Consider the following 12,958-nt stretch of genomic DNA (forward strand, 5'->3'; position numbering starts at 1 on the left):
TTACATAGCCAATTACTTATAATTTTTAGCTAATATCTATAATACATAAGATGAGCCTTACAACTAGAATCGGTATTACAATAAACAAAAATAAAGCAACATAAAGTATAAAATTCAAGACTTGTATTTGTTTTTTCACAAAGAAATATTACAAACTTTTTCATTGATAACTCAAAAAAAATTCACATAGAATACCTTTTGAGTATTGATCATATTTTTATATTTTATATTAAATATGAGAATTTGAGTTATTTTATTGATAATTTTATTTTTAATATATCAAATAATTTTACTTAAGGCTCTAGTTTCACCTAAAAAAATTATTTGTTTGAAGATTATATTTAATTATATATATATATATATATATATATATATATATGGAAAATTATTTGATATATTAAATATTGGTTATTTTGTACTTTTGTGATTATAATTCTTTTTTTTTTAATTTTAGAATTTCTTAGCTACTGAACAAATTTAGAAGTGAGACACAATAATCCTCCATCATCTTAGCAAATAAGGCTTTAAAAATATTTCATTGTTAACATTCAATCTAGAACAAATAATATTTAATTAAATTATTAAAGAATATAAATAACTTAAAATTTAAAATTTTATATTTGAACATAAAAATTTGAAATACATAAGAATAAAAATAATGATTTTATACTTAGTTAAGAAATTTGAAAAGATGTTTGAAGATTATATTTAATATATCAAATAATTTTATATAAGTACGAAATATCTTTTCTTCATAGTAACTTATTTGCAAAAAATGAAAATTGCACATCATTTTTGGAGGGTTAAGTACAATGGAAAACATTTTAAGTTTGAAATTGGCAGCTCTTCAAAATGTTTCTTTTGTAGACGTGATATTTCAAAGGTAGTTGTGGAGCAATTAATAGTTGAAGACAAAAAAAAAAACATAAAAAAAAACATAAAAAAAACATAAAAAAACATAAAAAAAAAGGTGCATCGCATTGTTTACCAATAAATAAGCAAGCAAAAAATATATATATGTATATATTCTCCTATTTGTAATTATTTTGGGATCTTGTTTATTGAGGAATAGAATATAGTTGCACTCTAATCCCACATAAGATGGGCAGCCGCCACTTCATGCCAACACTCTTCGCTATTTCAGTGTTTTCCTGTCATGTATCTCTTGAATATTTTTGAACTTGAAAATGGGACACGTTCTAACATTAATAGAGATTGCAGACTTTCTGCCTTTCTGTACAATGTTGAACCATTAGGACTCTGGACTACACAACCTATTCATGGTTCTGACCAAGTACAGCATGACTTTCATTGATTCGTCAGGCTCCAACAATTTAGTACTGGAATGGGGACATGGTGCTCAAGGCTACGTGGAACACGCATTTTAATTTAACAGTACTGCATATAGATCAGCGTCTATACAGCCTTCCAGTTCAGATAATACTTCATGAAAGGTTTGTGTTCGTAGGATGGCAACTCCTATCAAAATCCACAGTTCACTATATTGTACTGTTAGTAGTATAGAGTTAGGATTTTTATTGTATTAACACACATGAAAGACTAACAATTGTTTGTTCAGGATCCATCCAACCTGGCATAAAGTATAGATAATACTTACGGGGTGCAATATTTAACAGCAGGATTTTTACGACGCCCTTAGATAACTCCAAGTTTACTCCTGGTGTCACCATTCCTATCCCAGAGCTCAAACATCTTGAATCCATCACCGTAATAATTGATATAGCCAATATGATATCAGACTATGACATTCCAAATCCAACGTGAAAGACTTAATTATTTCTCACCTTCACAGGCTGATATTTATTAAAAGTTCAGACTTTCACTTGGAAGGAGAATTCAACAGTGAAGTTACTTTATAACTTCATTCACAAACTGACTTCTCTCAATTCCAGTTTCAGGAACTACCCACGTCACAAAAATATCTTAACTCAAATAAATACTTAAATTCTGCTGGAGACTAGAGCATTAGAACCACTTTATGATCCGAAAATATACAAAAGGATTTACCACAGCAGCTGTCATTCAAATACGACGCTCCGCAGCAAAGCCATCTCCATCAGGCTATTAAATTCAATATCCTTACTCATTGCCCATTTTCTATGTCTCCCGTGTGTCTACTTATGAACAAACAGCTTAGTCAACTATGTGCACAAAATGGACGATGAACATCTTCTCTTTGTTGGGATAACGTAAAAGAGTTATGCAGTTGGGAAGGACACGTAGGGGCAGCCTAAGAAGGCCTCGTTACCTGGTCTTGAAAATACAATCTGCAATGCAATAAAGTATGAAAATAGAAGTGAGAAAAGGCACAAGTAAGAAACGTCTAGACATGCTTGCGACGATCCTTTAAGACTAATTGCATTAACTTGGCGAAAGTCACATAAAACAATTTAGAAATACCTGTAGAACTCCAAGCGTGCAAGACTTGAACCCAGCAGCACAATAAAAGAAGTAGTAATCCCACGTACGAATGAATTTTTCACCAAAACCAAGTTTCATGATTTTGCTGCACATTTGTACATAGCCATCTTAGAAGAGAAATGAATCATGCTTTTATAGTTAGCAATCAGTTATCACCAGAGTGCCGAAATAAAATAATACAATGAATGAGGACTTGTGCGTGGAAAGAAAAACATTCGCGTACTTGCGGTTCCTCGTGAATTGCTCTTGCCATCTGAGCAGAGTCTCGCAGTAATGAATACCAATATTCTCCATATGCTCCACACTTTTATAACAAAACAAAAATTGTTCCAGTGTCAGTTTACAAGCAGTTCTGCATATGATAACATTTTCAAATAAGCCATATTTATGAGTCATAAGTCAGTATGGAACTTTACCAAAAAGAGGAACCAGAACTCATTGCTGTCGTAAGGGCGGCAAAAGATGGTAGGCAGCCACCGGGGAAAATGTACTCTTTAATAAAGTCAGAACTTTGTCGGTAACCATCGTAACGTTCCTCCGGTATTGAAATTACCTGCCACATAGAGCCACCAATATGAGCATTGTGACACTTCGCGATTTCAGGAAATCTAACACAACCTAGTACACTGTCAAGGCATTGGTGCACATGCAATGCAACCCAGTGATAATCGGGATATCAATTCATATCAAGCAGAAAATGGGTATCGCATAAGTTCACCTGAACGACAACAAGGCCATCCTTGGCAAGGAGAGTGTCACACCGTCTGAACCATTCTGCATAGTACTCGTGCCCCACTGCCTCCAACATCTCACTGCATGTAGTGAACATCATTATTAGTTATATCAGGAAAAACTTGCGTTCAGTGATTTCACTAGAGATAGTAAGCAAGCATTTAGATCAATCGAGCACGTACCAAGAGATGATACGGTTGAACTTATGGAAACCCTGTACATTTCGGTAATCGACCAACTGAAACGTGATTTTGTCCTGCATACACAAGCACAGGAAAAATATGAGAACACAAGATAATTTACTGCAAAATCCCCAGGCCTTACTAGCTCAACGGAGGGTTAGGAGAAAATCAATTGACAACAACGAAATGATGCAGACCTCTAGACGGGCCTCTTTGACAAGAGCTTGAGCGTAGTCAAGCTGCTCCTGCGATAATGTGATGCCAGTGTATCGGCAACCGGAGCGGCGCACCAGTTGAATTGCCAGAGCTCCCCAACCACAGCCTATCTCCAGCACCTCATGTGTGCTCTCAACCCGCGCCTTATCGATGAGATGGTTGATTTTACGCATCTGAGCATCAACTAAGGGTTCATCAGGTCCCTGCAAAACCCCCGTGACAAAACTTAACATAAGTTGAACATCAGTGGTAACGCTTTCCACAACCCGTAATTGAAATTGAAGAGTGCAGAAACTCAAAAATACCTTAAAAATTGCGCAGGAGTACGTCATAGTCTCGTCCAAAAACAAAGAGAACATGTCGTTGCTCTAACCCCAATCACCCAAGACATGACAGTCCATTAATCGAATATACTTTCATGGGTGTAAAGGCAAACAAAAAGACACGTGAAGCATACTGTATGTATCCATATAAGACTAAATTTAACATTAGAACGTCAGATGAAAAGAAAAGTGAAAAGTACCAAGTCATAGTGTTGAGATATGTTGCGGCGTGTGTTGGTAAGGGAATTATTGCGCATCATGTGCCGGAAATAAGACGTAGCTGAGCCCAATACAGATGTGAGAAGCACTGGGCTCCACCAAGGACTGTATGTGGGAAACAAACAAATTAAGCATCAATCATACGACTGGTGATCACACCAAAGAATAAAAGTCAAATAATTATTTGCATCAAGATGTTGGACAGCAACAAACTACAGAAGATGGATAGGTTGCTCAAAAACGTACTTTACCGAAGATTTACTTGAAAACAAGCGATCAATGTCCCGGTTAGCGATTATAATCTGGAAAACGAGGCATTATCGTCAGTTTCATCTTCTCATCTTCACATGTGTTACCTGTTGGAAAGCCCCTAAGCGTGCAAACGTCTATCACTACTTTCATTCAAACATTTGAAACCAGAGGTAGGTGGGCACAGATAAAGACAGGGAGTTAACGCCATTTGGCATAACGAGGATTTGGCTTACAAGCAAGAAATTGAGGAGACCCTCTTTAGGATCCACAAAGCTGAAGTCTCCATCTATGTAAGCGTCAGCCAAGCCCAGATCCTGTCTTGTAGCAATCTGTCAACCACTAAATCACAGCTAAATACAAAATGACTACGCACTGGACCCAGCGGGTGGTGCAAGTAAGCGGTAAATTCATGGCCAAAGTATTCGACGTTACAGTATACAGCATAGAAGTAACCGCTGTAAGTAATGATAGACATTTTTTTCTCTTCATTATGCCCATAGCAGTGTTCCATATTGCTCACATTAATTTATAGGTTTAAACGTGCAGATAGCAAACGTACTGACCTTCCAGTAGAATGCAGGGTCGGAGACACGCAAGCTAGTTTTCAAAGTACAACCTTTCTCCTCACCGAAGAAATTAAACACTGTTCCTCCAGCCTCAAATAATCTGGTGCACAAGGTTTTAAAAAGTCAGACAGCGCTAATGAACACAACTAATATTCTGCTATTCCAGTTAAAAGAACGTGATTTAAATTAACTTCAGTATGCGAATGTTGGTTATAAAGTGACTCAGAATTGTGAGTGGAAAACGTATTAACTGAACATGGCCGGTGCGGATAAATTTGCGCAAGAAACTTGTCACCACCAAACGGGTAGCAGATTCGAGGTACGTGGGAACCATTTGTTTGACAAGTGGTAATGGCTTGAATTGGGTACCAAGCAAATCGAAAGCTGCTTCCAAGCCTGACTTAAGTCCATCCTCGTGAAAGCCGTAACCTGAACGCAAGAGAATTCAGATTGAGAATCCCTTCTTCAGGAATTTAGTCATTATCCAAAATTGATTTTTCTCCCAAGTACACCAAATATATACGATCTGCATTGCCGCACAAGACAGGGTTAATATATACCTTGATAAGCCCCGCAAAACCATATACCACGCTTGCCTTGGATGCTCCCGAAAGCTTTGGCAGCTTTAGCAGCCCCTGGAGAAGGAATGGGATGGCTAGTCCTCCAGACATTAACAATGTGTCTGGGTTCCTCCGTGGGATTCAGAGTTACAAGATATGGTTTTCCCGTGTTGCCCAGGTTCTGGAGAATATTGAGCCAGTAACTGACACAAACTTGACCACTGGAGTCACCCAAGAAATTCCAAGCAGACCATGCTGCCTGATTCCGAGGCATCCATTTATCGTCTCTGTGAAGATATATAGTGCTGCCATACAACCAACTCAAGATCAATGAGGTGTAAATAACCACGCGATTGTTACCATTTGTTGCAACTTTGCAACAAGTGAAATAATCGCTGTAAAACTACAAGTCGATCATCTTAAGACTGGAGTAGAAAGCATTCGATATTTAAAACTTGTGATCATTTGGGCAAAAATACCTGGGACTATACTGAAAAGCACCGAGAATTGTACGCTCCTCGTGCGTAGCACCTTCACCCAACATCTGCAAGGCGTCTGGAGCATGGGATCCTACTAAACATCTATCAAACACTTCCACTCCTCCACGTGCATCCTCTATCTCAACACCTGAATGCCCTCACATATCAGTCTCAGATAGTTGTTTACAGAATAAAGGAAAGGATAAGCATTGTAAATAAGTTCAATACAATGGTTCACCTTACTCAATCGATCTGGAATTGAAACACTGAATATACTTCATTGTTTTGCAGTATCAAAGATATACAAATAATATAAATAAATAAATAGATAAATGGAGGCTCACAATGTCTGAAAGGTGAAGAACTAAAGACTTATCATACCTCCAGCGATACTACTAATTCGCTTTACTTCACAGCTTGTCCGAATGTCGGCTCCTGCAGCTTCAAGCCCTGCAACCATCTGTCACCAGGTACGACAATCTTAAAGCAGACCCCTTAGGACGTTCTCAGATTATATAATTGAGAATGTTATATTTGAAAATTCATGCGACTTTACATACCAGAGCGGATTCACTTGAATAAGTTGCTTACCTTAGCCACGTACGTTTCAGAACGGCCTTTCACGGTCAACCATTGTGGACGCTGGAATAGCTGCACATACACACCAACAGATTCTCTGAATCTCCGGTAGTTACATAGGAGCAACTCCGAGAGTTAATATGTATCACAAGAGTTAACAAACCAATCGAGACAGCAGTACCTGCAGTAGATGGTGGTTCTTGCAGAAAGTAAGGATAGAAGCCGCTGAGAATCCGAGAACAACGTCGGATGAGCACGACCAGATTGAGCCACACACTGGCACCAAGTAACATTCGCGGAATTTATTGGAGTACTTGTGCGAGGCGAGAAATTCGCCGAGCGTTTCATCCTGACGGATACTCTCGTCTCCCGACTCTATTTTCTCCAGGTAACTGTCATGCAAAGACCGGCATTTAAAATTTTAAAAAGTTAAAATATAAAAACATAAATAATGATTCACTATTTCAGCCGAAGAGTAATGAACAGTACGACCAACTGTGCAAATATGCAGTTCACTCAACAGAAAATGGTAATTTTTCAACCCAGAGAAACTATCCACAGGTGAACAATCTCGTAAAAATGTCCTCAGAAAGGGACAAAAACTATGCAGAGGCATGTACCTGAGCACATCGTCTTTGAACCGGACGATTTCGCGTATCATTTGGAAGAAGAAAGGGTTGATCATATTGCGCTTCTGTGCAAATAACCCACCCAAGCTGGTGCTGCCCCATTCACACCCTTTGCCTCCATTCAAACTGACAGAGAATGACATGTCGGATTCCTCCATCTCCACTCCAGCTTGTTCGAAGAAATCAATCATGTTCGGGTAGGTCACCTGAGAGAGGAAAAGTATGAATACTTTCAATACGAGAGTTGGCCATAGATTCAAATCTCCCAGTTTAACCAAGCTGCTCGACATCTGACCTTGTAGTGAACCTGTTTACTGATAACTGCGATCACTCTATTCCTCTAATCAACGACAAACTCCGGGATTGATTCCGGAGCCACAAGCCGAGTTAGGAAATTTCGAGACTGTAACATTGATACGAACAATTGAATACTTACTCGGTTGAAGACCATGAAGCCCGTATCGAGGCCAATTCCTACATCGTGGATTGTCCGGGCATGTCCCCCTACGTAATCCTCTTTCTCGTACAGGGTTACCTGGATGCCAGCAGACGCAAGCGTGTGGGCAGCTGTGAGACCAGCTACTCCGACTCCAACCACTGCCACCTTCATCTTGGACGCTTTGTCTGTTACGGTACTCACAGTTCACAGCGCTCTACTGTAGGTATAGCTGCCGGGCAGAATGTATAGAATTAGCAAAATACTCCATGGATCTCAAAGCTGGAAGTAGCCATTGTAAAATGTTGAGGAATATCGAACTTAACAATAGCAGGGGATAGAGGGACGGATTTGAAGAATTTAGTAAAAGTGCCGATCGTGGACAGAAAGGTTTGTTCATGTCAACTATGCTTGTTGCGATGGGTGAGCTGGGTCTACTAGGTGCCACTGTAGATCTAAAAGACAGCTGAAATTTAAGTCACAGCCCAAAATTGATAAGAAGTGGTGATGACTGAAACGTAAACCATGATCCAACGCCTCCCAAACATACAAGAGCATTATATGTGTGCCTTCCGGTGTGATGGTCTGATTCCAATTTAGCGAGTCACTAAATCTCTATCAAGAATGCCTCTTAGCAACTGCGTTTCTGTTCTCTATCTTTATTCATAATTTGAGAATATATTCCTCATTGATCTGAGATATTACGGATCCTCCCAATAGCATTCAGAATCCGATTTTTAATGGAACTTCTGGAAACCCTTACGAAAAGAATACTTGTAAAGCTGAGTCTTCAGAAAGACTCGACGACATTGTAAGGAAATACCTGCCTTGTCACCATGACCGAATACAATCACAGACCCGGAGGCGCATACTCGGCCACAAATGCATTTCAATGCCAAAACTGCAGACGACATATCAGAACTTCTCCAGCAAACGTGTCAACTGATAAAGACGGCAGTAATATCAGAATTTCGGTAACACTGTTAGCTCTGACCAATCCTAACCAGGAAACTCGCAAAGGTACACGCAGAATAACTGGATCGGCGCTTCCTTTTCATTTACTGAAGGCTCCCAGAATTCTCCGAACACCTGAAATGTGCGTCACGGTAAACGCAGACCGACCAGTATGCTACAGTGAACGACAACAGAAAACTGGCCTTCGTGTGACAGCTCCGGCTGTGTTCACATGCAGCTTGAAGAAAATAGACAGGAATCATCAGAGCCACACCCCCGAATGATTAAGAATAGCAGAGGTTGATTCTGTTAACCTAGACATAGAGAGATCGACGTCAACAAAAACAGAATCTCCGCCCACGATGCTCATGCGAAGCACGAGTCCGCGGTCCTCGAATAATGTTACATTGTGCTCTATCAGATTCTTTACTTCAACAGCCGACATCGGCAGAGAAAAGAGCGCAATCTTTTGAGAACATGGGTAAACCCTCCACCCACCACTCTTGCGATTCTTCGCATGACCGCCCACGAGAGGACGAGAGACTTTGTGACCGTGACCTTTATCGTGCAGTTCTAGATTTCTGCAGCTATCTTGTGAGCTGGCTGAGAGATCTCTGAAAACGAAAGCCTGTCAGTGTACCATGGGAAGGAACCGAAGTCTCTATCTGAGATCCTAAGAGGAGGGGTGACGAAAAAATTCAGAGGACTGCAGCAGAATGAATGCATCTCGGTAGGTTCCAATTAGTGTCATGTCAGAGGCGCAAGTGCGAAGGAGAGAATGTAGACAAACAGGCGCGTCACATACTTACACGTCTGACATCCGTAATCGACGCGGGTAGCAACAAACTTCCCCATAATGCTGCTCACCAAATTCCAGTCATCGCAACTCACAGCAAACCATAAACAAGCCAACATGATGCTGAAGCCTATTTTACCTCTCTTCTCCGCTGCTGCTCCTCGCAGACGCCTCCTCAGCTACCAAACCACCACATCAACACTGCAATACCGCTACTCAGCCCTGTGAAGAGAGCAAGTCCATAAGCCTCCACCACCTTCGGATATCGCCAAAAACTATTTTCGGGGTGCTAAAAATCCTAAGGACCACGAAGGCCTACGCCGTCCCCGCTTCCCCCTCAAACAAAGCACTGCAAACCAAATGCGATAAGACTCCACAGGCCTTCACTCTGGCTGTACCCGTCGCGGTCTCCCCTAATCTGCACTGAACCGGACCCAATCGACGCGTCTCGCCGTTTTAGAAACAGGAACAAGTATAATGTATGCAACAAACGGTTTCAAGCTTCACGCCCCACACCCAAAAAAAATAAATAAAATAAAATAAAATAAAATAAAAAAGCTCCTCACAAAATGCTCTCACTGCACCCGTTGAGAAGAAAATGCTGCCTATCGAGGGCTCTGGAAGCAGGTGGTGTCGAGAGAGAAGAGGAGGCGGAGGACGGCAGGGACCCAGCGAAGGGGTGAAAGAGAGGGATAATCTCCTGCTGATCCCAGAAGCAATGGAGCGAGCAATCGCCCTGCTGCTGCTGCAGGGATAGGAGTGCGGAGCGAGAAGCGAGACAAGATGCACACCAGCTGAAACGCGAGGCGAGGCTTTTGGTCTGGCACAGTTTTCGTTCATCGAGCACCGTTTATTTATCGTCGAGGCCCTGTCGAGACAGCGGGGTGGACTGCTCCCCCGAGAATCAAGCGGCACCGTCACCTGAAACAGCATCCCAGTGGAAATGGAAGCGTCTTACTGACGTGAGCATTTTGCGGAAAGGGGGAAAACTAAACATCGGAGAGTGAAAAAGTCGGCAGTTAGGACCCTCTGCGCAGGAATTCGACTTCGGAAGCCCTGGAAAACCAACACTATTTTTCTAAATATAATATATTCTACTGCCAGAATATTGTGACCCCATGTTTCATTTTGCAAGTGTAGATGGGGTCCCATCATCCTTATCTTATCCTGATGGAAGTTCACACTGGCTCCTACAAATAAGTAGCATCATTTATTTTCGCCTACCTACATGCTGTCATGAGCTCTTTTCTGAGAAGCAGTTCTTGATCAATGCCTTCGAAGGTCAGATCGTGAGGTTCTTCCTTGGTGGTGGAAAAGATCTCACTAAGGTTTGAGCTGTAACGAGAAAATGTATATGAAAAAACCAAGCAGAAGAAAGAAGGAAGGAAGGAGTTTGCAGACAGCAGGGAACGCACTTTATTTTACTGTTGCATTCGTTGACAGAAAACGGGGCATTGTTTTTTTAGGCCGCTCGGGGTGTGCATTGTTCTTTCCCATTTAGCGCAATGTGTTACCGTAAGGATACAGAGAATCATGTTTAATGCATGAGAGATTTGAAATAGAGGCATGACCACTGGAAACAAAGATGATCATGAATCCTGCAAGCTTACGCGATGCGGTACGCACAGGGGGGATTAGGTGGACCTTAATGGCCGTCAACAAGAAATGCTCTACCGATCCAGGCCTTTGTCATAATCACTAGGCAGGCAAAATGACTGCACAATTAAGCGACGACTCTCAACAGCGGCAGTCGTCCCAGGAGATTTCGGCATTTCGAATCAAAGTAGACACACGATGGTGGATCCGGCGATTGGAAGGGAGCACGTTGGACAGGTGATCAGATCCGATGAGCTTCAGCTTCTGATGCCCATCATGATTCTCACCCGCTCCCCTCCGTCAAGAATATTCAATACACCCTTGCTGCCATCGCTGCACTAGATCAGGAGGGCTGATGAAAAAAGGTGGGTGGGCGCAGGCAACCCAGGGGCCTTCTGACATCATCATTCCCCCACTTCCCCTCTACTTCCCGCTCTCACTATTTCCTCTACTGCTTCCTCTTCTACTACTACTACTTCCTACACTGCTTCCTCTATTACTACTTCCTCGTCCCCTTCTTCCCCGTCTTCTTCATCGTCGTCGTCTCCCTCTCCGACCCTTGGCTCTCTTGCTCTTCCTGGGCATCCCCCGCTGCTACGATGTGCGTCTTGTAACTCCGCCCCTTGCATTGCAGTTCTAGAGTCGCACCCAATCGTCACCACCACTAGTTGAGCAATAGTTGAGCAAGACCACCAAGAAGTATAAGAAGAAGAGTGTTAAGCAAAAATTCAAAGAACTGATACAATAAAATTAGGGGGTTTGGAACATGGCACTTTTGTAAAACCAAATAATTGGGATTAAGTAAATATTTCTAGGATCACTCAAAATATCAAATCCAAAATATAACTATTCAAACTTTATTATTCTGTCGTATGGAGTCAAAGAAGGAAGAGAGCTAAGGCAAGTGACTTGGTTCTTGATATCTGATCCAAACCTCTTTTGATATTTTGATTTTGAAATCACCCACCTTACAAGGTGCATGATTTGGTGAAGTATCAAGTGATATTTCAAAATATCATGGAATACTTTGTGCTTGCATCATGGATTAAAAGACATGAATGTTTTAAAAAAATAAAATATATAATAAAATCATATACAATTAATTAATATATATAATAAAAAATATCATAATTAATATTAATATACTTAAAGAATTTTAAATGGATGACAAGAAAAGTATTCACAATAGTAAGAATGCCTTAATCTTGCCTTCTTGTATACTAATTAATAACAATAAGAACAATTATGTAGAATCTTCATAAGAATTAAAAAGACTTGCAAAACATGTTTCTAAATTTTAAAATAACTTCTATAGTTTCTTTAGAGATCTATAGAATTTTTTAAATAAACTCATAGAGATTCAAAGCAAGTTTAAAGATATTTGCAAATTTATTTCAATTTTTGGAAGTTTTTTGCAATATTTTATAAAAAAAAATAAATAATGTAACTAATATATATATATATATAGTATTTAATTTAACTTACTTTAACTAATATTTAAAAAATATGTACATCTTTGATATTTAATATATATATATATATATATATATATATATATATATAAGTGTGTATATGTATGTATATCCTTTAATTTTTAAAATATTTATATTTAATATTTTTTATAATGTTTATAAATTTTTTTAATGACTTCTTATTATATAGCTTTAGGTATAAAAGTTTTATGAAACTTTCTAAAGAAAGTTTTCTTTTTTATTGTTCTAAGCATATGTTTACAAATATATGTTCAATCTATTTATATTACATATATTTAAAAAAAATTATATATATATATATATATATATATATATAATTTAAAAACTTTTTATTAGATATTATCAAGAATCTATAGTATGATCCAATCATTAAACTTGTTCCATAGTTGTTCTACTACCATCAAATATAATATAAAGATTCATCTATGATTGATAATGACTCTTTATAATTTAACAAAAAGGAGCTTTAATATTTTTCTAAGATCGTTATAAACATAATAGGAA

The 12,958-nt window shown here is 39.4% G+C and overlaps 1 protein-coding gene across 2 annotated transcripts; it reads right to left on the reverse strand.

Annotated features, from left to right (window-relative positions):
- Positions 1–1,784: 1,784 nt before the first annotated feature.
- LOC112285276 (uncharacterized) lies at positions 1,785–10,190 on the reverse strand. 2 transcript variants are annotated; one of them, XM_024525961.3, is made up of 22 exons: positions 9,932–10,190; positions 9,505–9,788; positions 7,616–7,847; positions 7,171–7,385; positions 6,732–6,942; positions 6,563–6,622; positions 6,353–6,431; positions 5,972–6,119; positions 5,493–5,797; positions 5,184–5,361; positions 4,930–5,032; positions 4,600–4,695; positions 4,361–4,416; positions 4,096–4,219; positions 3,878–3,940; positions 3,554–3,775; positions 3,357–3,430; positions 3,161–3,254; positions 2,859–2,995; positions 2,666–2,746; positions 2,422–2,527; positions 1,785–2,288 (listed from the first exon to the last, which is right to left on the reverse strand). In XM_024525961.3, the coding sequence occupies exons 3-22, from the start codon at positions 7,787–7,789 to the stop codon at positions 2,220–2,222; spliced, it is 2,595 nt and encodes an 864-aa protein (XP_024381729.1). In that variant the 5' UTR covers positions 7,790–7,847; positions 9,505–9,788; positions 9,932–10,190; the 3' UTR covers positions 1,785–2,219. The 2 variants fall into 2 exon arrangements, with proteins under 2 accessions (XP_024381729.1, XP_090111796.1); XM_090255670.1 differs by having other exon boundaries at positions 9,950–10,128.
- Positions 10,191–12,958: the final 2,768 nt, after the last annotated feature.

Source organism: Physcomitrium patens, chromosome 1 (assembly GCF_059467195.1).
Source record: "Physcomitrium patens ecotype Gransden chromosome 1, ASM5946719v1, whole genome shotgun sequence".
In the NCBI taxonomy this organism is placed as follows: domain Eukaryota; kingdom Viridiplantae; phylum Streptophyta; class Bryopsida; order Funariales; family Funariaceae; genus Physcomitrium; species Physcomitrium patens.

Bases quoted from the DNA above. Each gene is read 5' to 3' on its own strand.
- LOC112285276 (XM_024525961.3), bottom strand. From the start codon at position 7,789: ATGAAGGTGGCAGTGGTTGGAGTCGGAGTAGCTGGTCTCACAGCTGCC. The intron at 2,528-2,665 runs GTACGCGAATGT...ACAAATGTGCAG, and splicing joins CAATTCACGAGGAACCGCAA to CAAAATCATGAAACTTGGTT. The intron at 2,289-2,421 runs GTATTTCTAAAT...ATTGCATTGCAG, and splicing joins GCACGCTTGGAGTTCTACAG to ATTGTATTTTCAAGACCAGG.